At 42.2% G+C, this 26,605-nt stretch overlaps 2 protein-coding genes across 4 annotated transcripts in view; one reads left to right on the plus strand and one right to left on the minus strand.

The window, feature by feature from the left end:
- The window catches only part of map1ab (microtubule-associated protein 1Ab), a 71,039-nt gene extending 52,838 nt beyond the window's left edge, over window positions 1-18,201 (plus strand). Inside the window, exons 4-6 of the mRNA XM_041795327.1 lie at window positions 183-12,579; window positions 14,805-15,037; window positions 18,030-18,201. Coding sequence (XP_041651261.1) covers window positions 336-12,579; window positions 14,805-15,037; window positions 18,030-18,185 — 12,633 coding nt within the window. The 5' untranslated portion in view covers window positions 183-335 and the 3' untranslated portion in view covers window positions 18,186-18,201. The remainder of the gene's footprint in view (window positions 1-182; window positions 12,580-14,804; window positions 15,038-18,029) is intronic.
- A 10-nt stretch (window positions 18,202-18,211) lies between these two features.
- The window catches only part of LOC121514907 (inositol hexakisphosphate and diphosphoinositol-pentakisphosphate kinase 2-like), a 103,495-nt gene continuing 95,101 nt past the window's right edge, over window positions 18,212-26,605 (minus strand). For all 3 annotated transcript variants that reach the window (XM_041795329.1, XM_041795330.1, XM_041795328.1), the window contains one exon: window positions 18,212-22,450. In XM_041795329.1, coding sequence (XP_041651263.1) covers window positions 22,437-22,450 — 14 coding nt within the window. In that variant the 3' untranslated portion in view covers window positions 18,212-22,436. The remainder of the gene's footprint in view (window positions 22,451-26,605) is intronic.

The following is a 26,605-nucleotide window of genomic DNA, read 5'->3' on the forward strand; positions in this document are numbered from 1 at the left end:
TGTGTTATAGAAACAGATTAATGTTTTTTGTTTGTAGTCACTGACTTTAGCAGAAAGAGTCAAAACTGGTTAGAAGTGCATCATTGTCCAGATGATTGTGCTTTAATGTCTTTACATCATAAGTCTGGCACATTTATATGATCTATTAATAACTTGTGTATTTGGGTTTGTTTCTTTGGCAGGTCAGTGAATTATTGGGCACAGCAGCCCCCAAGCAGCAGGCCACACTTACTGTGTCCTGCCGCGGGGAGGTGGGCTGGAGCTCCCTGGGACAGCATTCGACCCTACGGGAGTTCCTGGAATACAGACTAAACCCTGACCCTGTCCTCCCCAAGATGGAGGGTGTCACAGAGTTCACAGAGTACATCTCTGAGACAGTCGATGTCCCTTCACCGTTTGACCTCTTGGAGCCACCCACCTCTGGGGGCTTCCTGAAACTATCCAAACCATGTTGCTACATCTTTCCCGGCGGACGCGGAGACTCTGCTCTCTTCGCTGTGAACGGCTTCAACATCCTTGTAGACGGAGGCTCGGAGCGGAAATCCTGCTTCTGGAAGCTGGTCCGTCACTTGGATCGTATCGACTCGATTCTGCTCACACACATCGGTGCTGACAATCTCCCAGGTATCAACGGACTGCTTCAGAGGAAGATCGCAGAGCAGGAGGAGGAGCAGTCTCAAGACTCCACCAACTACAATGAATGGATGAAGAACCTGATCTCTCCTGAGCTAGGTGTGGTATTTTTCAATGTGCCAGAGAAGCTGCGCATGCCAGAATCTAATCTCAAAGTAAAACGCAGCATCGAAGAGGCCTCCCTGACTTTGCAATACCTTAACAAACTAGGAATCAAGCCTGAGCCGCTCTTCCGAGTGGTCAGCAACACCACTGAGCCCATCACTCTGTTCCACAAGATGGGAGTGGGCCGGTTAGACATGTATATTCTCAACCCTGTTAAAGACAGCAAAGAAATGCAGTTCCTAATGCAGAAATGGGCTGGCAACAGCAAGGCCAAAACTGGTATAGTGCTGCCAAATGGGAAAGAAGGAGAAATCTCTGTTCCCTATCTGACATCAGTTACAGCCCTTGTTGTTTGGCTCCCTGCCTGCCCTACAGAAAAGATCATCAGAGTGCTTTTCCCCGGGAATGCACCACAAAATAAGATCCTAGAGGGGCTGGAAAAATTAAAGCACCTTGACTACTTGCGCTACCCTGTAGCCACACAAAAGGACATTGCCTCAGGCGCTCCTCCCTCTGTTATTAAACAAACCAAATTAAAGCAAAGGACAGAAAGTAAAGAGAGTCTCAGATCGTCTCCGAAGATGACGGCCAAGGTCTCAAAGAAAGAGACTGAAGGACAGGATGATGTGTCCGCTGCCACAGAGGCAAAGAGCGACTCAGTGAAGGAAAATATATCAGATAAAACAGAAGAGAAAAAGCCAACTAAAACTATCAAATCTAAAGCAGATGTGCCGGAAAAGAAAAAACTCTTGAAAGAAAAAACACTAAAAAAGCACATTAAGGAAAGGGTGTCGAAGATAGACGAGAAAAAGGACAAGGAGAAGAAAGAGATCAAAAGAGTTAAGAAGGATGACTCTGCTAAAAAAGATGAAAAGAAAGATGCTAAGTCCAAAGAGGACAAAAAGAAGGACACTTCTAAACCTGAGCTGAGAAAGATCACAAAGCCTGATCTAAAACCTCTTACACCAGAAGTCAGGAAGACATTACATAAAGCTAAAGCTTCCAGTAAACCCAAGACTGGAAAAGTCAAAACCGCAAAAGCTGAACCTGCAGAAACGAAGAAAGAAGAGCCAAAACCTGAGACTATTGAACCTGAACCAGTCCAGAACGGAGCTGTTGAAGCCACATCTGCTCCTTCAACTCCTGAAGACCTCACTAAGGAGTTTGAAGAGTTAAAACAAGAAGACACAGTAGCAGAGCCAGCAGAGAGTAATGAGGTTTCACTAGAGCCGACATCACAAACCCAAGAGATAGAGGAAGCACAAGAAGCTATAGCTGAACTTCCACCGGGTGCAAAGTCTCCAGAAAAGGAGGCAGCAGCTGCAGAGGTTGAAGCTGAAGAGAAAGAGACAAAACAAGAAAAAGAAGAGGAAGAGGCTCAAAAGTTTGAGGACGAAGGAGCAGCATCTCAAGATGAGGAGGAGAAAGAAGAGGAGGCCCCTGCTGATGAAAAGAAAATAGAAAGAGAGGAAGAAGAAGACATGGGGATTGGTGAGGAGATGGTGGGTGATGATGGGCTGGACAGGAAGCATGAGATAGAAGAAATGGAGAAATCAGAGAACCTTGCAGCCAAGCTTGCAACAAAAGAGGAGCTACAAATGGAGGAAGAAGAGGAGGCCGTAGAGAAAGCCGAACTGGAGGAGGTTGAAGATTTAGATGTTATAGCAGACGAAGAAATCAAAGTCAAACCTGAAGATGCATCTGAACAACAAATAGCCTCTGAACTTCTAGCTGTAGCTAAAGAAGAAGAAGAAGAAGAAGAAGAGGAAGGCTATCTGTCACATGTTGCTGGTGCTACAGCTCCCATAACCTCAGTAGCTCAAGGAGCCGCTGCAGCCGAACCCATCTCCTACATCCAAGATGAGACCATCCCCGGCTACTCTGAGACAGAGCAGACCATCTCTGACGAGGAGATTCACGAGGAGGCAGAGGAAAGGATACCACACCTTCAATATGATGTTGGTGCTTACGACATATCAGTTCCAGATCAGACTGGATCATTCGTAGACATTCACGGCATGAGGGAGATGCAAGCCGCAGCAATGGCAGACAAAGGCTTCATCCCAGGTGTGCAGGAGCAAGTATCAGTGTTCACCAACATCATCACAGCTCCTCTGGCAGAAGAAGAGCATGTATCTTCTGCAACGTCTATCACAGAATACGACAAAGTATCCTCCTTTCCTACTTCTATTGCTGAAGACCAGTCGGTGGCGTCAGCCGTAGCGGCTACAACTGAAGAGCCACCAAAAAGCCCCGTTACTGTGTCAACTTCTCCTGATCAAGGCAAAGAGCAGCCACGCTCTGCAGGAACTCTTTCACCTCCTTCCTTAGAAGATGACAAACAAACCAAGTCTCCAGCTGATGACTTACAGCTTCCTATTGCAGAAGTAAAGGTGGCTGCTAAAGCCCCAGAAGCTCCAGAAGAGGAGGAGGAGGAAGAAGAAGAGGAGGAAGACCAAACTCCCAATGTTGACATCTCTCTTGAGAAACTCCAACAGGGCTATGCAAGCAAAGACAAGGATATGGAACCGTCAACTGGCACAGCGCCTCCAGCAGAAGACAGCAAACAAATCCATCTACCAGTCGAAGAGGAAAGTAAAGATGCAGTTGCACCTAAAGATGTTTCCTCTGTCGTGCCTACTAGACCTTTTGGATCTGACTCAGTGACCTCAGAGAGCGAAGAACGCTGCTTCAGTCCAGATGACATCACTGTGAAAATGGCCTCCCCTCCACAGTCCGGACCACCAAGCGCAACTCACTCGCCACTTCGTCAGTCACCAGTTGAAGACAAAACAAAAGCCACTCCTGATATAGAGGTACAAAAGCAAGAGGAGACCCTGGCAGCAACTGAGGAGAAAGCTAAAAAGACAGAGGAAGCAGCACCTGAGGTACAAGAAGATGAAGGCAAGCAGATTGCTGATCAGAAGCAAGAGGAAGTTTCCATACCTCCTGTCACAAAAGACGTGTCAGAGCCGAAAAAAGAGCCTACACTGGCAGGTAAAGAGGAAGACAAACAGGCAGACACAGCCCCTGTTGTTGCCAAATCTTTAACAGAGGTTCAGCCACCTGTGCTAGACAAGGAACCTCTCCTGACGTCTACACAAAGTGATGAAGTGGTTGACAAAGGGCTCATCGAGGAAGAACCTAAAGTGCCTCTTCAAGGTAAATTTCCAGAGAAGGAAGGTGGTTTCCTTGATGATGATGATGACAAGAAAGATGATGATGATCACCATGATGATAAATCCGCAGTTAAAACCATTGAGGCAGAACAGGAAAAAGAAAAGGACGACACCTCGGATGCCATAAAACTCAAGGATGAGCAGAAACAGGAATCTGTCATCCAGGCACCCATCTCTTCTGCTGAGTCCACCACGGATGAAAAAGCAGAGAAGGAGTCAGTAAAGGATGAGATTGCTGAAATTAAACCTTCAAAAGATGAAAAAACAGAAAAAGAAATCATCAAAGATAAACAGACATTGCCTGAAAGTGCTGAAATCAAAACTACAAAAGATGAAGATGTTGAAATTGTTGCTGCTGAGGCGAAACAAATCAAAGATGAGCCAAAGCAGGAAGAAACAAAAGAGCTTGACCTCAAGACCAAGGAGGGGGAGGTTAAAACAACAGATGAAGTTATAAAAGAGGAGAAGGGTGCAGAAAAGCTTGAGACTGTAGATATAAGTGACATTAAAACTGAGGAGACTGAAAAAGTCCAAACCACAGATAAAGAGCCTGCTAAAGACCATATCAAGGAAGAGGCAGAGAAGGATGATTTTCCCGTCACTGAGCCTGCAAAAGATGAGCAGAAAGAAACTTCAGATATCAAAATGATGGAAGTTAAGCAAGAGGACAAAGAGATGGAAAAGATCGATGCATCTGCTACCAAGGCAGAAACAGATAAGCCTTTGGAAAAAGAGATGGAAGACATCACTGCTGCTAAACCAATCAAAGAAGAAGAAACGATAAGTAAAGTCGATTCATCTGCTCCTACAACAGTGGAAAAGAAGCAAGAAATTTCGACAGATACTATCTCAAGCATCAGCCCCACTAAGACGGAGGAACTTGAAGCAATAGCAAGTAAAGAAGAGAGTATTTCTGCTAAGTCATTGACGGAGCAAGAAAAAGAGGAACAAGATGAAAGTTCTGACACAAAACTCCCAGAGGATCAGGAAAAAGATGTGACAACAAGCAAGGATGATGCAAACATTGTTAAACTCACTACAGAAATAGGAAAGATGGACGACACATGCAAAGATGATTCTGCAGATGTAAAACTCACAGAGGCAGAGGAAAAGGATCAGCTGCCAAGTAAGGATGACACGTCTGCCATTAAACCAGCTGCTGGAGAAGAGATGGAACAAGAAATAAGTAAAGATGCATTAAAACTTGACAAGATAGAGGAGAAAGATCAACTGCCAAGTAAGGACGATGCTCCCAAACCAAGTGTCAAAGAGGAAAAGGAGCAAGAGACGATTAAAGATGCATTAAAACCTGGCAAGATAGAGGAGAAAGAGCAACTTCCAACTAAGGAAGATGCTTCCAAACCAAGTGTTGAAGAGGAAAAGGAACAAGAGACAAGTAAAGATGCAATAAAACCTGGCAAGATAGAGGAGAAAGAGCAACTTCCAACTAAGGAAGATGCTTCCAAACCAAGTGTTGAAGAGGAAAGGGAACAAGAGACAAGTAAAGATGCAATCAAACCTGACAAGGTAGAGGAGAAAGAGCAACCTCCAACTAAGGAAGATGCTTCCAAACCAAGTGTTGAAGAGGAAAAGGAGCAAGAGACAAGTAAAGATGCAATCAAACCTGACAAGATAGAGGTGAAAGAGCAACCTACAACTAAGGAAGATGCTTCCAAACCAAGTGTTGAAGAGGAAAAGGAGCAAGAGACAAGTAAAGATGCAATCAAACCTGGCAAGGTAGAGGAGAAAGAGCAACCTCCTACTAAGGAAGATGCTTCCAAACCAAGTGTTGAAGAGGAAAAGGAGAAAGAGACAAGTAAAGATGCAATCAAACCTGGCAAGGTAGAGGAGAAAGAGCAACCTCCAACTAAGGAAGATGCTTCCAAACCAAGTGTTGAAGAGGAAAAGGAACAAGAGACAAGTAAAGATGCAATAAAACCTGGCAAGATAGAGGAGAAAGAGCAACCTCCAACTAAGGAAGATGCTTCCAAACCAAGTGTTGAAGAGGAAAAGGAACAAGAGACAAGTAAAGATGCAATCAAACCTGTCAAGGTAGAGGAGAAAGAGCAACTCAGAAGTGAAGAAGATACTACCAAACCAAGTGTTGAAGAGAAAAAGGAAGAAGAGGCAAGTAAAGATGAGACAGTTGCAATCAAACCTGAGAAGGAAGAGGAAAAAGAGCAGCTCAAACCAGCTGTTGGAGAAGAAAAGCAACAAGTGGAAAGTAAAAAAGACACAATACTTAGTGAGGTGGAGGAAAAAGATCAAATCCAAATTAAAGATGAAACTCCCAAACTAACAGCTGGAGAAGAAAAAGAACAAGAGGAGAGTAAAGGAGAAACAACAGCAATAGAATCAACCAGTATGGAGGAGGAGGTAGCAAAAGAAGTCCTCAAAGATGCTGCCAAACCAGTCATGGAAGAAGTAAAGGAGCAAGAAACACTTAAAGATGCAGACACCAAACCTATGAAGACTGAGGAAGAAGGGGTAAGGAAGGAAGATATTAAAATATCTGAGGATGAAATCAGTCCTAAAGATGACATAGTTGAACCCAAGCTACCCGTGCAAGAAGGCAAGGAGAAAGAGGTCAGTGAAGATATTTCTGCTGTCGAAGCAACAGTCAAAGAAAAGGAGAAGGACGAAACTTTGAAACCATCAAAAGAAGAGGAAGTGACTGTTCAGGATGCAACTGAAGCCATCAAAGAAGAAAAAGACACAGTTAAGGATAAAGTTTCTGAAATCAAACCTACAAAAGATGAAGAAAGCAAAGAGGAGGCTGGTGAAAAACTTCAGGCAGATGAGGTAAAGAAGGAGGAGATGAAAGATGTGAAATCTGATGTAATACTTGAAAAGGAAGAGGAAAAAGAAGTGAAGGGTAAAGAGGAAGCAATGGAAACAGAGAAAGAAAAGAGCGACGTCTCTGATGTTGCAAAAGAGCAGAAAGAAAAAGATACAGATGACATATCAATAAAAACCATAATGGAGGACAAAGAGGTGAAAGAAAGTGTCATCTCTGACAAACAAGAAGCGAAAGAACAGGCTAAGGCGGATATCTCTGAGCAGAAACCAATTTTGGAGGAAATACAAGACAAAGATGCTGAAAAGAGGGACACAGAAAAGGAGAAAGACTCAAGTGTCGGGCATCCAGAGGATGAGAAAGAGACATCTGAAGTTGAAAAAATAAAGGAAGAAATGAAAGATGTCCAGCAGGGTAGCTCTGAAGCTGAATCCATCAAACAGGAGACAGAGGAGGAAAAGCACACTCTAACATTTAGCACCAAAGATGAGCAAAAAGGGCAAGATGATTCTTTAAAGCCAGATGATAAAAAAGAGGTAGCTCCTTCCACGTGTCAGACTTCAGAAGAGAAGGAAAGTAAAAAGGATGATATTTCTGACATTAGTGATAAGCATATAGAAACCTCAGATATACTCACAGCGTCTCAGAAAGAGAAGGAAACTTTTGGTGACACATCAGTAGAAGTGCAGCCAGACATTCCTGCAAGTATATCAAGTGAGGCCCTGAAACCTGCAAAAGATGACATTTCTGCAGCCCCCAGCCAGACGCAAAAAGAAGAAAAAGAACAAGATAAAGACGCAAAGGTTATTACAAGTCAAGAAGAGAAGATGGAGAAAGAAAAAGATGATGCACATGTTGCTGAACTAAGCAAAGAACAGAAAATGGAAAAGGAACAAGAAAAAGATTACACCTATGAAGACATCAAAGATGAAAAGACAAAACCAGAAGATGAAAAGATGCTTAAACAAAAGGATGCCGCTGATATGAAAGCAGAAGAAAAGGAAAAATATGACTCCTCTGATGCAGACCACACCAAAGAGGAGAAATGGGAGAGAGAGGAGTTGCAAGAGAAAGAGCAGGACAAAGTAATTAAGCAGCCTGCTCTGGCGGCAGTCGAAGGAGCATCAAAGTCAGACTACAAACCTGCATTTGTGCTCCAGTCCTCTGATGAAGACAGGGAAGATGAGGAGGAAGAGGACATATGTATGGGAGGGGCAGGCTCCAGGCCTTTGTCAGTAGAGCCCAAAAAAGCAGAGCAGGATTTGTCCTCTACAGGCCTAACCTCTTCACAAACAAGTGACCAAACTAAACCACCAGTTGTGCAAAAGATCACAGTTGTAATACCAACGCTCACAATGCAGGAACCCTCTATAGATGAAGACATCAGAGAAGAATCCAGACTCTCACCTGGAGCAGGAGAAGATGTGAAAACAGACATCACACCTGCACCACTTGCCAAGCCAGAGCCCTGCTTTGATACTGTCACATCAAAAGAGGAGGCGCCCTCTGTTCCGAAACAGGAAACATCCTCTGATATTCCTGCAGGTAAAGAAGAACCAACGTCAGACTCGACAGAGAGAAAGCCTGTGTTGTCGACAGTATCCAGCACCGACAGCCAACAGAGGAGTAGTACTCTTTCCAGCACCGAGAGCCAGTCCAGTACGGAAGAAATGTCTCAACAAGAGAAACAGATACCGTCTCAAGCAAGCTCAATCATCAGTGCTGCAGAGAAGTCAAAGCTGGACGAGAAACCAGAAAAGGAAGCAGAGAGGGAGATGGAAGGAGAGCGAGAGGTTGCGTCTCCTGGAGCCTCACAGCCGTGCTCTTATTTCATGTTGGAAAAGGACTCCAAGGACGTTGGAGCAGCAAAAATGGAGAGCATAGAAAAATCAGAGAAGGAAATTCTGACTAAAAGCCTTGAGGATGAAAAGCAAACCTTTGCTGCATCCAAGTATGATCCGTATGAAAAGCCAGTTCCAAAAGATCAAGATTCAGACTCGAGAGAAGAAGCTGAAACTGCTCCAGGTTTTGACCACGCTTCAGAAATGGGCATTGATGACAACAGAAGAGCAAGCCAGGTAGAGGCTGCAGGAGCCATGTACCTCCTGGATGATCAGTACAAAGAAGAGCCTCTGTCCTTCAGTAGAGTGGACTACAGCACTGCCTCCCTCACAGAAAGCGAAAGAATCAGCCACCACAGCCCAAGTGCCTCACCTAGTCATGAAGATAGAGAAAAGGGCCAGGAGGAGGAGCGCGAGCGAGAAGAAAGACTAGAAACACCTTATGTTGACAAGAACTTTTCATCCATGGACACCCAAGATAATAAAATGTCCCAGGCAGCTGAGTCTTATTCTTTTAGTCCCAAAGAGGACAAACCAGAGAAAACAGAGAAAGAGAAAGAGGATATGATGGAAGGTGCTACAGCAGCTCCACAAACAGTTGCAACTACCTGTGCTGCTGAACAACCAATAGGTTCATCGTTAAGACAAGAACCAGCCTCTCCATCATGGAGCCAATCGGCTCTTGGACCCCAAGTTTTAGGTGCCACTGCAGCTTTCGGAGAACCGTCTGATAAGAAAACAGAAAAGGAGAAAGAGAAATCTGCTGAGTCGCTCAAAGACAAAAAGGAGTCCTCTGATTATGAAAGAGAGGGGTCTCCATCAGGTCGGCGATCACCTGCAGAAAAAGACATTTTACCTCAAAAAGCATCACCTTCAAAGGCAGAAGAAACTCCAGGTGTTTCAAGGACTGCATCAGCAACTGGACAAGTCATAGATGATAATGTTCTGGCATCTGACAATAGTCAACTTAGCTGCTCTGCCTCTTCTAAATCAGCGTTAGACTTTCCCGAAACAAAAGAGAGCCTGATAGATAAAAGACTACTCGTAGAAGGAGAAGATTTTACTGTAGATGATGATGATGATGAGGATGATGAGGAGGAAGAAGAGGTGTCTAGTGATGTAGACGTGGAAAAGGGTGCCAGAGAACAATCTGAAAAAGAAATGTGTCGACGTGGATCTGATGATAGCACTACATTAGCAGAGGTGGAGGATCCTAATAAGAAGTCTCAGCTGCCTGAGGAAACAATCTGTAAACCAACACCTGATGATGCCTCTGCTTCTAAAGTCCCAGAGGATCAGAAAAAGACAACCCCGTCTCCTGAACCAAAGCTACTTAAAGATGATATCAGTCTCAGTGAAGCCACTTCCAAACCTCCTGAGACGAAGACTGCAGATGTGAGTAAAACAGAATCATCACTAGACCCAGGTGCTCACAAAGAAGACAAAAGCAGTTTAACATCAGATTCCAAGAAACTACCTGAAACAGAGAAACAAGAAGACACAGAAAGGAAGCCGCTGTCACCTGAGCCTGATACAAAGAGAAGGTTGTCATCAGCAGGCGACTCTACTTCCTCCACAGTGCTACAGTCTCAAAAAGCAGATGAAGACAAACCGCCTGTGTCACCAAGCATTTTGTCAAAGGAGTCTTCTCAAGCAACATCAACAAGCAGCTTTGCAGGAATCTCTTCTCCGCCTGACAGCTCTGACCCTGCGCCCAAAGCTACATCTAGTTCCTCTCCTCCTCTGGAAGACAGCTATGCAGACATCGGACGGAGCAGATCTGATCCACCCCAACATAAAGATGATACATCTCTTATCCAGAAGCACATCAAAAAAGAGAGTCACGATGAAAGGGGGGCAGCGAAACATGAGGGAACTACCTCAGCTTGCACATTCACAACCTTAACATACTCAACTTCAACGTACTCCTCTACATCGTACAGTTACTCATCGTCTTCCACTTTGAGCCAACGCTCTGGAGAGACTCTCACGACAATATCAAGGGCTGAGGCGCCTCTTGCAAAAGAGGAGCCATCACTGAGGAAAGAGTCTTCAAGCTCCTGCTTTGGAGGGTTTCAGAGAGAGGAGTATATGGAGGTGACGATAAAACCGGCAGCAAAACCGTCCTCACCTGATGAGACCAAACCATTATCTCCAGCTTTGTCTACCACTGCCAAGCAGACTGAGGATCAAGCTAGTCCTCAAAAGCCTGAAAAGGACACAAAGTCAAGCACTGATAGTTTTTATATGTTAGAGACCAAGACAACAATATCCTCCACAACAACATCTATACCAAGTGTTGAACCAGTAAAGGTAGCAGAGAGTACATCCACGTCACAGGCTTGTTTTGATGTCTCTCCTCTACAAAGGGCTGACTCCTCTGACAGGGAGTGCAAAGGGTCGGTACAAGATGAGCCTGATACACTTGAAATGGAAGATAGCACCCTACCATGCCGCATTGAATGTGAAAAAATCAAGGTTTCTGAGCAAAAAGAGACTTTGTCATGTACTACTACTGAGTCCTATCTGAAGGAAAGTTCCATTCAATCCACAGAGAAGACTGCGACCGTGACATCAATGACTGTTGTGTCCAAACCGACTCAAGAGACTTCAAAGTGTGATAGTGAATCTAGCAAAACCTCATGTGCCACAGCAGACTCATCCAAATCAAAGGGAGATAAAATTGAGGAGGACAAAGAGGAAAAGACAAAAGGGGCCATTAGTCCTTCAAAGGAAGACAAGGAGGGAAAGACTGCTAAAGAAGAAGTCAAGCAGACAAAGGAGGAAAAGACAAGTAGAGACAGTATGGAGAAGGTGACGCCATCCGATCCAAAGTTGTGTGAAAAAGAAGACGTAAAGAAGGAAGCCATAAAAGTTGAGGAGAAAAGCTTGCTGGAAAAACCATCAGAGAGACTAGAGGTGAGGAGAAAGAGCAGCATATCTGACTGGGAGCTACTACAAAGGCCTGAAGACTTCCCAAGTGCCCCTCCTCCAGGTTACGGGGATGATGATGATGATGATGATGAAGAGGCAGAGGAGGAAGCAATGGAATGGGTAACTGGTGGCCATGGAACCACAGAAACTTCTAGCAAAAGACCAGCAAAGACTGATCGTCCCTCTGACTTGAACACAGGAGCCACCTCGTCGTCTGCCTCCCACTCTGGGTTCTCCTCCTGCGAATACAAACATCGCAAAGGAGAACTATCGCCATCTTTCATCAACCCAAGTCCACATCCGCTCTCCAGTGATGAAGGCGAAGAGGACGGCCACAGTGACCATTCCCAAGAAGGAGGCGAGGATGATCAGGAGCAACACTCTGTGAAGAGGAGGTCGCACAAGCAGAGGCGCCACCATCAGAGTCATCACGGAGACTCTGGACAGGGGTCACATCAGCTGCCTGGTGGTATGTCTTCTGGCCTTGCTGTGACATTAGCTGGAGAGGAAACACCGCCGACGTCAGTAAGTGAGTCACTGCCGACACAGTCAGACTCTGATGTGCCGCCAGAGACCGAAGAGTGCCCGTCAATAACAGCAGAAGGGAATCTTGACTCAGATGAAGATGCTGAACATCTACCAGTAGACAAATTATCTGCATCTGGAACCACAGGAGGTCACCGTCCTCCATCTCCAAGGTCAACTCAAAAGACTCACGATCCCCTCCCCACTCCGATGAAAGACCCTCATCCCCATCCTCCTCACCCAGATGTGTGCATGGTAGATCCAGAGGCTCTACTCAACGACCACAACAGCACAGAGAAACTTCTAAAGAAGGAGCACAAGACCACCAAGGGCCTCAGGAAGAGCAAACCTAAGTCGGCTTCCCCAGCAAGGAAGAATGAAGTCAGAAAGAGGTCCTATACTCCAGTGAAGCAGACTTCCAAGGACTCTGCCTCCCCTCGATCAGCCTCTCTCAGGAGGAAGGACACTGATAGAAGCTCCAGGGTGACCAAGATGTCTGAAACCCACAGTGTGAGGAGTGAGGTTGGAGTTAAAGGCTTGGTCAATGGTGTCAAAAGCAGTTCAGGTAAGTTCATGTCTTTATATCCTGCACTACATCATGAATTCACATCAAAACAATAACTGAGCTTAAACAAACTGCCGCCTGTTAATTAAATGTTAAGAGATAACAGAACTTGTGCTACTCCTATACAAGCAATTTGCAGTGAAGTTATGTAATTAGAAGCCAATCTGAAGAGTTACGGTTGGAAATAAAATAGAAACTGAAAGTAACACTGATCTCTAAGCAAAGGAGACCATTAGCATCAAGAAAGTAAATTAGATTTGAATGTCTCAAACCACATTAAGTAAAAATACATAAGGTAAAATAAGTGACTGCATAAATACTTGCCCTTCATGTCAGTATCTAGTAGATGCACCTTTGGCTGCAATCACATCACTGAGTCTGTGTGGCTAGGTCTCAGTCAGGTTTGCACATCTCAGCACTGCAATTTTACTCCATTCTTTGTAAAAATGCTCAACCTCTGTAAGGTTGCACGGGGAACAGCCCTTGCCGAGTCCAGCCACAAATTCTCTATTGGATTAAGGTCTTTGATTTGGCCACACCAGAACATTCACCTTGTTGTCTTGAAACCATTTCTGTGTGGATTTTGCTGTATGCTTGCCTAATTGTCTTGCTGTAAAATAAATCTTCTCTCAAGCTATAGTTCTCCTTTAGACTGAATAAAAAGTGTCCTTCAGGATTCTTTTATATTTTGCCCCATTCATTCTACCCTCTACCTTTACAAACCTTCCAGGGCCAACTCCCCACAGCATGGTGCTGCCACCATCATGCTTCGCAGTGGGGATTGTGGGTTTGTGGCAGCGTGCAGTGTTTGGTGTACACCAAACATAGTGTCTTTTCTGATGGCCAAAAACACCATTTTGGTCTCATCAGACTAAAGAACTTTCTTCCACTTGAGCATGGAGTTGCCCATATGCCTTTTAGTGAACTCTAGTGGACATTTAATGTCAGTTTTCTTCAACAGTTGCTTTCTCTTTGCCACTCTCCTATAAAGCTTTGACTAATGAAGAACCTGGGCGACAGTTGTTGTATGCAGGGTCTCAGCTGCTGAAGCTTGGAACTCCTTCAGAGTAGTCATAGGTGTCTTGGTGGCCTCTCTCACTAGTCCTCTTGCACAACAGCCTGATCTAGGAAAGTTTTACACATGTGCCATATTCCCTCCATTTCATGATGATGGATTTAACTGAACTCTGGGGATTTTCAGTGCCTTGGAATCTTTTTGTCTCCATCGCCTGACTTGTACTTTTTAGTAACATTTTCTCTGAGCTATTGGAGTGTTCTTTTGTCTTCATGGTGTAGTAGTAGCCAGGAACACTGATTAACCAATGACTGGTCCTTCCAGATGCAGGTGTCTTAATACTACAGTCACTTGAGACACATTCACTGCACTCAGATGATCCCCATTTCACTTATTGTTAGACTACAAGCACCAGTTGGCAGGACCTGTGTTGATTTAGGTCAGTCACTTTAAAGAGGGTGAATATTTCTGCAGTCACTTATTTTACCTTACATATTTTTGTTTAATTGACTCTGCTTTGTAGAAATCGGTTTTCACTTTGACATTAAACAGGGTTTTTAATGTAAAAAAAAAAAGCCTAATTATAATGACCATGATTGATTTATAAAACAATAAAAGGATAAAACACCCAAGGGGGTGAATAATTTTTAAAAGGTGCTGCAAATTTGCAGTTAATAGCTGTTCATTTGACTTTTGGCAGATGTTTATAGACAGGTCGATATTGGCCAATATCTGTGTTAATCTTATTTATCTGTGCATCCCGACTGTGGACACAGGCATTTATACAAGTACCGGACCAATCATCAAATAAATAAGAGGTAAAATTTTGTCACGGGATGCCAAATCAATGCAACCCACTCACCATTCCTCATGGGAGCTTTCACCTTGATAACCAATGTGCAAAATAGATAAAACACCAGACAATGGATCTTGAATATGATTGCTTTGGTAATTGGTTCAATCAAGTCAGCAATTTTATGCCCATTAGTGTGAAATTGTGGCAAGCCTGCAGTCAGTACTGTGAGGATTGAGACCATGTTAACTGTGCAGCAAGGGGGCATAATGAAATATAAAAGCAGAAGCGTGGTGAGGTAATATATACTGAACAGACTTTTTATTAAAGGTGAAATGATTCATTTTTTGGGTTATTTTTCTGAGACAATATAATTTATGGTGTAACCATTATATGTACATTCTTGTTTTTTTCCAGTCAACAATTCCCAGAAGACAAGCTCAGCTGTCCCCCCTGGACCACCGGTCTATGTCGACTTGGCCTACGTGCCAAACCACTGCAGTGCAAAAAACGTGGACCAGGAGTTCTTCAAGAGAGTGCGAGCTGCATACTACGTGGTGAGCGGGAATGACCCGGGGAGCGGAGAGCCCAGTCGTGGTGTTCTAGATGCCTTGCTGGAGGGCAAAGCTCAGTGGGGCTCTAATTTACAGGTATTCACTTCTCTGTTTATCAGTCTGTTAGTACTAACATGACACAATGACCACATTTAAGTGTGCCAAGTTAAAGTCAGTGTGGGATTTATACTCAATTAGGAAACACTTTATGGCTGTCAATATGTAAAGATAAAAAAACTAATATAGAGAGCATGAATGTTATTTGCTGAAAAAAAATGCTAAGGTCAAATACTGGACCCTGCCAAAGGTGTTTCCAGAAAGAAAGAAATTTAGGGGCAGCAGTACTCAGTTCAGTGAGACTTGGGTTGGGAACCAGAGGATTGTTGGTTCAAGTCCCTGTCTATAACAAATCATGGAAACTGGTCCGGTGGCTGAAAAGATGCCAGTTCACTTGTGCATGTGCAGCCCTTAACTCTGCCATCTCTCCTGTCTGTTAATAGCAGTGTTAAAACCCAGTTTCCACTCAGGGATTAATAAATTATCTGAAAAACAACAGTAAGATGTTCCAGACAAACACATGGGGTAGTTTGTAGTTTTGCTAAATTAAGACACAAACATGGGCTTTGGGCAACAAAAGAAGGTCGGTTACCTCTTTAGCTTTGGGAGTTCTGGGAAACCCTTTCAACTCAGCAGGGGAAAGCAGGGCTTGGCATAGGCCTGTCCTGGCAGAGGACCTCTGACTGTGAATAGGGATATGGTTGAGCAGTGGAATGAACTCATGATCCAGACCCTGGAGAAATCTTGCTCATGTCCTCAGCTGAGGCCACTGAGGTAGGCAAGAGGCTACTTTGGGCCTGGCAGCCTGGCATGGCCAGGATTCACCCTGGAAAACTCCAGGCTCTGAGCATTGTTTGGCTGCCTTAGCTATATCTTTTCTTAAATAAGGGATGCAAGGAAGGATATGCCCCAATTTTGGGGTTATCAAACTGCTCAGCCTTCTTGGAAAGTTAATTCCTGGGTGCTCTTGAGGACACTATTGTTGATGCTCAGACACAAAAGGAACATTGCAGGTTCTATTCAGGTCATGGAACAGTTGATCCGGATGTTACCATCACCTGACATGACCCGGCAATATTAGAACCAGGGTCAAAGATAGTCTGTGTTCCTAAAAACCCTCATCAGTAATAAATGAGAGATCATGGGAGTTAGCCCATGTGTTTTGACCACTTTCAGATGGCCTTAGGGCTTCCGTGGGTTGTAGTGTAAGATCATGGTGTGCTTAGTTCTCTCCTTGAGCCAATGGGCTCATTAGGAAAACTGTCTATATCCTGGCCTTGGCCTGCATTGTTCATTGTCAATGATTCTGTTGGTGATGTATTTGAAGTTTTCAGCTGTTATGTACTGTTGTTGTGGTTCTGTTTGCATAATCAAAATGTTCTCTCACAGTATCTTAGGGTCCCGTCATCTGTGATGGTTGAATGGACTGTGTAAAATGGGCTTAAAGACTGGTGCAGGTTTAAGGTATATTCACTAGACAACTTGCCCTATGCCCAAGCATGCCTGGTTCCCAAAGTCAAGTTTGTTTGGCCAATGTGAGTTCTCCATACTGTGCTCAGGCATTGTTCACTTTCCTAGCCTGGGCACAGATTAGAGAGGTGACTGCTCACGCACGTGCACAAGCACAGGTGTGCATCGCAGCCTGGATGTGTATTCAGTAAGTCTCTTCCTCTTGACCATCATTTTGAAGAGAACCAGACCAGACTTCTTGTCATGTTGTTTGCGTATATCTCTATTTACCGACTTTGTGAGACCATGCGTCTTGTAAACCACGTGTGTGCCTTGTTATGGTATTATGATGCGTCTGTGCTCAGGCCCAGAGGGCTTGGAGCAAAGTCAGCCCATTAGGGGGCCACTGACCCTGGTGCAAGTGCACCCTTATAGCTATAAAGGAATCCTACCAAGGAAGCTGAGCCAGAAGGCCAAGCTTCCGAATTACCAGTCGATCTCTGTCCTGTACTTCACCTATTGTAATGAACTTTGGGTAGTGACTTTAGGATTGAGATTTCAAAGCCCTAATGAGATCCCTCAGTGGGGTGTCTCTACTTAGCCTTAGAGATTGTGTAAAGGAGCTCCGAGCCGAGTCGCCACTCTTTGGCATGGAAAGGAGCCAACTGAGATGGTTCAGACAGCCGAGTAGGATGCCTTCTCTGGGCCTTCCTTTCAAGGTTTTTTGGGCACACTTGAGGGATTACACATCTTATCTGGCTGGGGAATGCCAAGGGATGCCCGAGAGGAGCTGGAATGGATTCTGGGCAAAGGTTGTAGGTTAAAGCAGTTCTCTGGAGTAACATGGTGCTACTACAACTGGTCGCTGGTTAAGCCAGAGAAAATGGATGGATGGTTCAAGGCTGCAAATACTGCGACTGACTGAAAGAGGTACAGGTTTCAAGCATCAAGTGTTAAATATACTCGCAAGTACTGGTGGACAATGCCTGAGGGATTGGTTCTAAACCAGTTTGCTTAATGGGTCTTAATATTGACCGTGCCTAATGCCTTTAACAGACTTATAATTGAAAGATTTCTGTCAGAGAAACTGAAAGGAATGCTTTGACAATTTGTGAAAATACTTAATCTGTTAGGTACGTAATCCTGCGCATATCCACAACTTGTTTTCTTAACTCTTTGTTTTTAAATTGATCAAACAAACAAGACGTAAAGGCTAAGTCAATAACTTAATGAGCTTGAGAGGTACTCACAGGCTAGTTTGATGTCTTTTCTCAGGTCTAAGAAAGCCATTTCTCTTGTACTGTAGTCTTAGCATTAATGTATGCTTAGCTTAGCAGAATCCTAATTAAAGCAAGATATTTAAAACACAGATACAAGAGTCAGGTCAATCATAATCTCATTGAACTGTCTGTAAAGGTTCACAGTTGTCTGGGTCATGATAATTCAAAGTTTAATCCAAAAGTCAAATGGACTTGGCTGAAGTCCATTTGACTTCTGGATTAAATGTTGAATCTCATCCTGCTCTTTTCCAGCAAGTACAATGGCATATCATGCTATTTTTCATGTTCTGTGTCCCCGTCAGGTGACTCTCATCCCGACCCATGACACAGAGGTGACTCGGGAATGGTACCAGCAGACCCACGAGAAGCAACAGGACCTGAACATCATGGTTCTGGCCTCCAGCAGCACCGTTGTCATGCAGGACGAGTCCTTCCCTGCCTGCAAGATCGAATTTTGAGCTTCACGAGCTGCGCTGTGCTTGCCAGCTCCCCTCCCATCCTCCCCCTCCCTGTCATCTGCCCTCACTGGAGGTAGAGCGAGAGAGAACAGCACTCTCTGCTTCTTCAAAGCTTCCTGCTCTCTCATGGTATCAGTCTCAAACGCATTTGCTGCAGCCCTCAATACACTAGATTATGTTAGCTGAAATCAAAGTCAGAACTCTGGATTTGTGCTCTGTGTGACAGTGTGAGGTTATTTTGCAAAAATAACCCGCTTTTATGTTTGTTTTTTCCTGTGAGTTGACCTATACAGCACTAGCACCAAATGTGCTTGAAAGTAATAATCATTGTTAAAGGCTTTTTTTGCCACATATCTAACAAGCAAGTACCCATCTTCAACCTACAAACTCCACAGTCCAACTTCACTTTAGAAAAACTCAAATCTGACGTACAAAGGCTGCGTTCAAAAGTCCAAAACAAGTGCCAAAACACTGTTAAAAAAGATGCTTATGATTCTTTAAAAGCCGCCTGAATCAGTCAGTGATTTATTTTGTAATACAGTGTTTTATAACATGACATGTTTCTTCATTTGAAGCTTTTTTTTTCCCATCCGTGCACTTGGCAAACCCCATCCGTTGCAGCTCCGCTCATGCAACAGTAGTTTTTGGAACATCTCAATAGAGACATAAATTGATGTAATGTAAAAAAAAATGTATATGTTCCTTCTTCTTGTCATTTTGTGATGAAGTTTTAGGGGGGTGCCTGAAGTCGCCACCATTTGAAATCTCTCTTTCGGCTTTCACAGCTTTGCTGGTGCATGATGCTTGCAATTTAGCTCCGACTGTGTCAGAACTGCATAGGGTTAATCCTTTCTTTAGCCGGCCTACAAGTGTGGAATGCAGTTTAGTGCAGATAGGTTACAACACTGTTTGGCTGTCTATGCTCCTAAGTGAATTAAATAGGCGCCAGGCAAAGGGACGATGTTTGCACAATAATCATATCTCTGCTGGATGTAACGGTTCCTCTTTAAGTCTTTTCATGGTCTTTGTTGGTTGTATGTACTCCAGTATACCTATAGGGTCAATGTTTCTACATCAATACAAAGGTTTTGTTGAAAGATTATATCTCATCATGACACAGCAATCCTGAGGCAAATGTTTTTGAGAAGAAGGGGTTAAATTCTGTCAACTGTTCAGCTACATTTTACCGTCTGTCGATATCATAAAGTGATGGATAAACCAAGCAGTGATCTGTGACAAATGTAGCAATGGAAGCTTGACTGCTTGTTCCCTTTGAGGGAACATTAGTGTGAAATGCAATATTTTTATTCATCGAAGGGGCTGTTTTTCAGGACATGAAAATATATACAAGTATATATTTGGAGTATGTAACAGGAGGCTTCTTTCACGTGCCTTTAGCTTGTGGTTTTATAGAGAGAACGATGTTTAAAGGACATGTCAGCCATTTTAAAGCAGAGCAGGGTAAATAAAGGAAACCAAATGAACGACTTTGAAACAGAGGACCAAGACAGTACACGCACAAACCTTCTCTACAACCACAACAATCGGAAACAGTACAACGATACAGAGCGCTATAATCCAATAAAGCATAAATTCCAAGTCTGAAACAAACCAATATGAATGTCTTCAAGCAAAGTATTGCACCAAACAGGAATGTACTTGAAAGAGGTGTGAGAGTTTGAAAGTTGGATTTTTGCTTGTTGCTGAGAGTAAGAGTAGCAGCACAGAACAACTTGTATAAAAATATATATATATATATATACTGAAAATGTATGAAACCTTCCTTCAAATTGAGCAAGAGACATTCTCTTACCAAGCATTTATTTAATCTTAATCCCAGAGTAATATGAGTAAATGAGCATGAATGTAATGGTTATGATTGCACAGGAAACAGTTAAGAGTAGGAATTTCTGTGGGGTATTTCTGATGTTTGTGAGTTTAATGTGGGTGAAGCGTGAAAGGTATTTTTGTTAGGTCACAGAAGGAGCAAAGAGACGCTCATGCACACTGTTAACCTTACAAAGATGGCCAAGTTTATCTTTCTCATCAGCTTTTAAATGATATTCTTAGTGCAATCCATTCAGGTTTACTTTTCTCCTAAATAATGACAACTTTGGTAAAAATAAGAGATATGCTTCTCCCAATATTGTTGCTATTTTAGTTTTGTTTTTGATTTGAAGCTAAGGGACAGGCTTGGCAGACAGAGTGGGAGGCTGAGATTTGTAGACTTTGTCTGAGGGATTGATGGACAGGAGGGGGAATATCTGACTGCACACTTTAACTTAATTTTATTCTCCCCTATAACTGAGCTAAACTAAAAACATGGTTGCACCATGTCTCCATGTCCTTCGGCTCTTCCTGACCCTCCTTTAGCTTTAAATCCAAGACTCTCACTGTCACTTCTGAATGTAATTATTTTTCTAAACATAATATTCTCCCATTATTCACTGTAAAAGGCAGACAAAGCTTTTTATCCCACTGGGGAAGAGTCTGATGCAGGGTGTTTATTAAAAAGCTGGGAACGCACAAGTTACACAAATGCACCCTCCTGTGAGGGAAGTTTATTTATGAACTAAAGGCCAGATTATAATGTGCACACCAGGGCTCGAGACTAAGGATGTCCCATTGTCCCCCTGATGATGCAGAATGATGTGTTTAGGATGAACTTAAATCTTCCCTGGGAAGAGAGCTTGCAAAGGGGATTTATGTAGCATGTTTTAGGATTTGTGTTTAGAAAATTAAAAGTTAATCATGACAGTGGCAAATCTTCATGGTAGTTAGGGGTCGTTATGGGCACTTTCATTTGAGGTGGTCCAAGACAGATCAGATGAACTGGGTAGGGAGCATGGGAGTTGTAGACACAACCTGACCCATTAAGAGACTTATAAAGTAAATTGTAAATGTTTCCTGTCATATCAGTGCAGCATGGGTCTATTTCATCCTCCTAGCTCTACGGTAGATGTGGAAATAGGAAGAGGGTCGTTATCGGCATCTTGAAAATAAAAAAAGTCAAAGTTCCCTGCAGGATGGGGCATTAACAATTACAGGTGAGAATGGTTGCCTCTTCTTTTTTCTTCTTGGCAGGTTTGCAAACCTAATGTACATACTGCCACCTACTGCAGACCAATGGAGCAGAAAGGAAGGAGGAGCAATCATGCTCATGCATGGTATGACACAATTGTGCCTAATGTGAAAACGCTCCTAAGATCACATCATTCAACTGCGTGGAAATATACCTAAAATATATGAAAGATGAAAGAATAGTCAAGATTCCCTCACACATAATGATTTCATGAGAACAAACAGCAAAATTTGGTGACTGAGATTCAGTCAGAGTGGGTCATAGATAGACCAACTGTATGGCCATCCCTATTAAATATCATAATGGTCATTGGAGTGGCACAACCCAGTAAAGAAGCTACATTAAGGGGCAGTGATTTAGAGGCACCTCAGCATGGCTAAAAATGTTTAAGGACAGTTCAGGGATAGCAATGGAAAAACTAGCCTGGAGCTCTGGTGCACATGATCAAATTAACTCCCTTGTAAACATTAATGAGTGTTTGTGAACCGATCAAAAGAGCATATGCTCTTTCCTACAGCGGCATGGAAGTGCAATATAAATTTACAGAGTCTGAAACACTTTTCCAAAGCTTGTAACAAATTTACATTAACCAAAACATTTTCACATGTTACGTCCCCGGTCTAGAGGAACCTAGACATAACGTGATTTTGCCCCAGACTCCATCCACTCCCAAGAAAGCCAGCTGCACAGTTTCTCAAAAGTTAAACTGTGGTTTATTTTCTAGCACAAAGCAAAAATAACCACACAACAAAAGATTCCCCCAAGTAACACAAAAGTTCTAATTCCCCCCTTTTTACCAAACTGGGATATTCAAATCTTAGTTAACACAAAGTGTGGTTTAGCGTAAACAGTTTAAGCAGGTAACAAAATGTTCTGCCTTTAACCACAATCTAGCACTTGGCAAACTACAGTTGGAAGTCTGAAATCTTAAAGGTAACACAAGGTGTTCAGTTTGGGCTTAACAACAAACTGATCGAGTTAACACACACGACTTTTACTTTCCTAAATACTCACTTAACTCTCAAACAATACACAGGCTGCTTTGTTGGAAGTGGCTGGAGCAGAAGAGGAAGAGCAGGCTGCAGCAGCAGGTATTTGTAGACTTGCTGGAGTCTCTCAGGTGGCAGCAATCTCTGCAGCAGCCAATCAGCCTCAGTACCAGGACCTAATTACACACTCCAATCTGCCATAAAAACAGATTTACAGTAGTGAAACAGTGTTACAAATGACAAAACAATGTACATTTTACAAAACAAAATAACAAAGTGTGAAAAACTTTTACAAAACTTGTAACAAATTTACAAATTCCAAAAAACAAAATAAACTCAGAAACACTTTTACAAAGCTTGGAACAAATTTACAAATTCTATAAAAACAAAATACAAAGCCAGAAACACTTTAACAAAAAAGCTGAAACAAATTTACAAAGTCTGATAAAAAATAAAGTATGAAACACTTTTACAAAACTTGTAAAAACCTCCATAAGAGATCGTTGTTTGTAAGTTTGTAAAAGTGTTATACAACTTGCAAATTTGTATCAGACTTTGTAAAAGTGTTTTATGTTTGTAAATTTGCTTTGTAAAATGTAAATTTGTTCCTTTTTTTGTAAAAGGGCTTTTTTCAATTTGTTTCATGAAATGTTTTTTAATGAATCAGACTTTGTAAATTTGTTTAAAGTTTTGTAAAAGTTTTTCAGACTGTAATTTTATTTTACTTTTTGTAAATATATTTTGTAAAATTTAAACTTGTACTGTCATGTGTAAAAGAGTTTCACATGTGTAAATTTGTTTTATGAAATGTAAAAATGTTTTAGTTAATGTAAATTTGTTTCAAGCTTTGCAAAAGCATTTCAGACTTTGTAATTTTGTGTTGCACTTCCAGGCCACAGTACTTTACGGCCCTTCTACGATGCTGTCTGAACATGTGTCCATAAAGATGGAGGAGCTTTTTAAATGTATGGATGGTCTGATATGTTGTACACAGTCTTTGAATAATGTTTTTCAGTTGGTAGAGTCCAAATAACCTGCCTTGAGATAGATATATTTTTCCAAGGCATGAGTAGAACGCTGTGAATCGCTCAGTACTGAACCGTGTGACTATACACAAGCTGAATGCACTACACAGGAGATCTATTTTTTTGAATGTAGAGTTGGTACTACCATGCGAACGCTGCTGGATCAAAAACAAGAGACAAAAAAACGAATAAATAAAAAAAGAAAAAAAAGAAACTCTCACACCAACCTAGACAGATTAAACCTTAGCGAGCACATGAAGTGGGCGGATCCTCTCAGTGATGGATCCGTCCTTAGGAGGAGACAAGTTTGACTTTTCTCGTGTCAGAGAGCAACAGATATCCCACAACAAGCCGTAACACAGAAAATAGTACGAACTGCAGCTGCAACTTTTCCTGAAAATGACTTGAAAACACATGCAGACTCAAAAGAATCATCAGTGAAACTAAACAAAAGCTACATGTACGTTTATGTACTGTGCACAGATTTGTAAATATCGCTCTGGAAAAGATCAAACCTGAAAGATACAACAAACTCTCTCTTGTTGATACCTGCTCATTTTAGCTGTTTTTAGTGACAGTACGATACAACCGCTAACTACTCCTGGAAACAAGAAAACTACACAAAACGCAGACAAGATACCGAACGATAAAGTGCATCTTTCAGTTTAACCTCATCCCCATACCTGCATTTAAACCATGATATCATTTGATCATGATATGGTGTCATCCGTCCATCTAATCTATCTGCATGTGATTTATTTAGTTATAATCCTGAATGTAATTGTTTAACATGGAAATAATACTAATAATAAAAGATACAATGCTATTTTAAAGAGATATATTTGAAAAAAAAACAGCTAATTGTCTTAACTGGTACTGAAATGACCTACAGTAATATAATACTGGGCTGTGCTTTTATTGTTTGCCCTATTAACATGTTGTTAAGAAGACGCTGTATTGGTAGTTCTGTTCAATTCTCTCTCTCTACTCTCTCTCTCTCTTTTGCATTGTATTAATCTTAGTTCTGTTTTTCTTCTTCAGTGCAATATTCAATATCTCTGTCTCTTTAAATCTAACTGGTAAACTAGAACTACTGCAGATTCATTGTAAAAGGGAAACAGCCTGGTGATCATCAATTAAAGTACATTGAAATCTATCAGTGTGGCTTATTTTGTTTGTCTCTTACAGGTTTAGAGGTATTAAAATAAAGCAGTTACAGCTGTGATTGCTGATCATTTAAAGGTACAATATGTAGAAGTTTTACAATGGAATGTTGACAATTATTGAAAGATGACTACTCCTGTGTTAAATAATTATCTTTTAATCAAGTACTAACAGTGCCTTTAAAATAAAAATGGATGCATTATCCTTTTACTGATTTTATAAATCCATCATAGTCAATATAATTTGGCTTTCTGACAAAAAATAAAAATAAAAAAATAATCTTTAATGTCAACGTCAAAACAGATTTCTGCAAAGTAATGTCAATTAAACAAAAATATGCAAGATAAAATAAATAATTGCATAAATATTCAACCCCAATAAAGTGACTGACCTCATTCAACATAGGTCCAGTCAGTTAGTGCTAGTAGTCTCACAGTTAGTGAAACTGGGATCACCTGAGTGCAGTGAATGTGTCTCAAGATTGTTGTATAAAGACGCCTATGTCTTGGCTACCATTACACCATGAAGACAAAAGAACACTCCAGGCAACTCATAGAAAAGGTTACTGAAAAGTAATAGTAGGGGATGAACACAAAAATATTCCATTATCAAGAAATGTGAGAAATATGGCACATGTGTAAATCTGCCTAGATCAAGCCATCCTCACAAACTGAGTGACAGTGCAAGAAAGAGACTAGTGAGAGAGGCCACCAAGACCCCTATGACTGCTCTGAAGGAGTTACAAGCCTCATCTGCTTAGATGGGAGAGACTCTGCTTACAACAACTGTTGCACAGGTTCTTCACCAGTTAGAGCTTTATTGAAGAGTGGCAAAGAGAAGGACATGGTGAACAAAACTGATTAAATCTCTACTAGAGTTCAACAAAAGGCATGTGGGAGACTTAGTAAGTAAAGTTTATTTATATAGCACTTTTCACAGACAGCAGTCACAAAGTGCTTTACACAGACAAAAAATACAGCGAATAAAAGTCAAGTAGATAAAAGTTATTTTGTTTGATGACCAAAATGGTGCTTTCTGGCCATCAGACAAGATGCCATGTTTGGTTTACATCAAACACAGCACAATGGTACAAACACACCATCCCCACTGTGAAGCATAGTGGTGGCAGCATCATGCTGTGGGGATGCTTCTTGGCGGCCAGCCCTGGAAGGCTTATAAAGGTAGAGGGTAGAATATAAGAAAATATAGAAAATCCTGGATGAAAGTCTTATTCAGTCTGAAAAAGAACTATGGCTTAGGAGAAGATTGGCATACAGCTTACAGTGAAAGATGCACAGAAATTGTTTCAAGCCAACAAGGGTGAATGTTTTGGGGTGGCCAAGTCGAAGCCCAGACCTCAGTAGAGGCTGCCCACACCTGATCCCTGTGAGCAGTCTTGCAGAGAAGAATGGAGTAAAATTACAGTGAGACCTATCCACACAGACTCAGAGCTGTGATCGCAGCCAAAGGTGATTACTAAATACTGACGTTTTTGTAATTTATTTAAAAAACAAATAATATTGACCATGATTTATTTATAAAATCAAGGGTAAGCAATCAAAGGGGGTGAATTCTTTTTATAGGCACTATATGAGCTCTGTACTCTAATCTATTGAGATCAACTAGAACAGGATTCAGAAATAACTCTTTCTGATGTGGATTATTGTGAAAGAAGCTTTAGAGCTCTGACACTGAAAGGAGTTTGGAGTCCATCGTTCATTTCACATAAAGGGGAGTGGTTGAGTCATTGGTCTCACTGTTGTATTAAACAGACTGGGTCAGTTTGATGGCAAGCTTTGATTCATCAGCTGGAACAACAAAAGAGACATTTACGCCTCAGAGGCTCACCTCAGTCCTCACACCTCAGCTGTCAGAGTTACTTAGCAGTTTTCGCTTTGATATTCAAAGATCTTTAACTAAAGAAGTGAGGGGAGGGTAAACAATGATGTCCCCAAGGAGGGTGGGCACATTGATTTGGCCTTAAATCACCTTGATGGATGCACACCCACAGCTGATGTTGAAACACACTCTGTATTCGTTCCAGGCGGTGATATCTCACTCTATAATTTATCTTTGACTCATCAGGTTCTTTCTCAAAGTCAAACAAGTGGAACAACAACAACAAAGGAAGAACAAACCGGACTCTTGTCTCTGGTTTTG

The sequence above is a fragment of the Cheilinus undulatus genome, linkage group 9 (genome assembly GCF_018320785.1).
Source record: "Cheilinus undulatus linkage group 9, ASM1832078v1, whole genome shotgun sequence".
Classification (NCBI taxonomy): domain Eukaryota; kingdom Metazoa; phylum Chordata; class Actinopteri; order Labriformes; family Labridae; genus Cheilinus; species Cheilinus undulatus.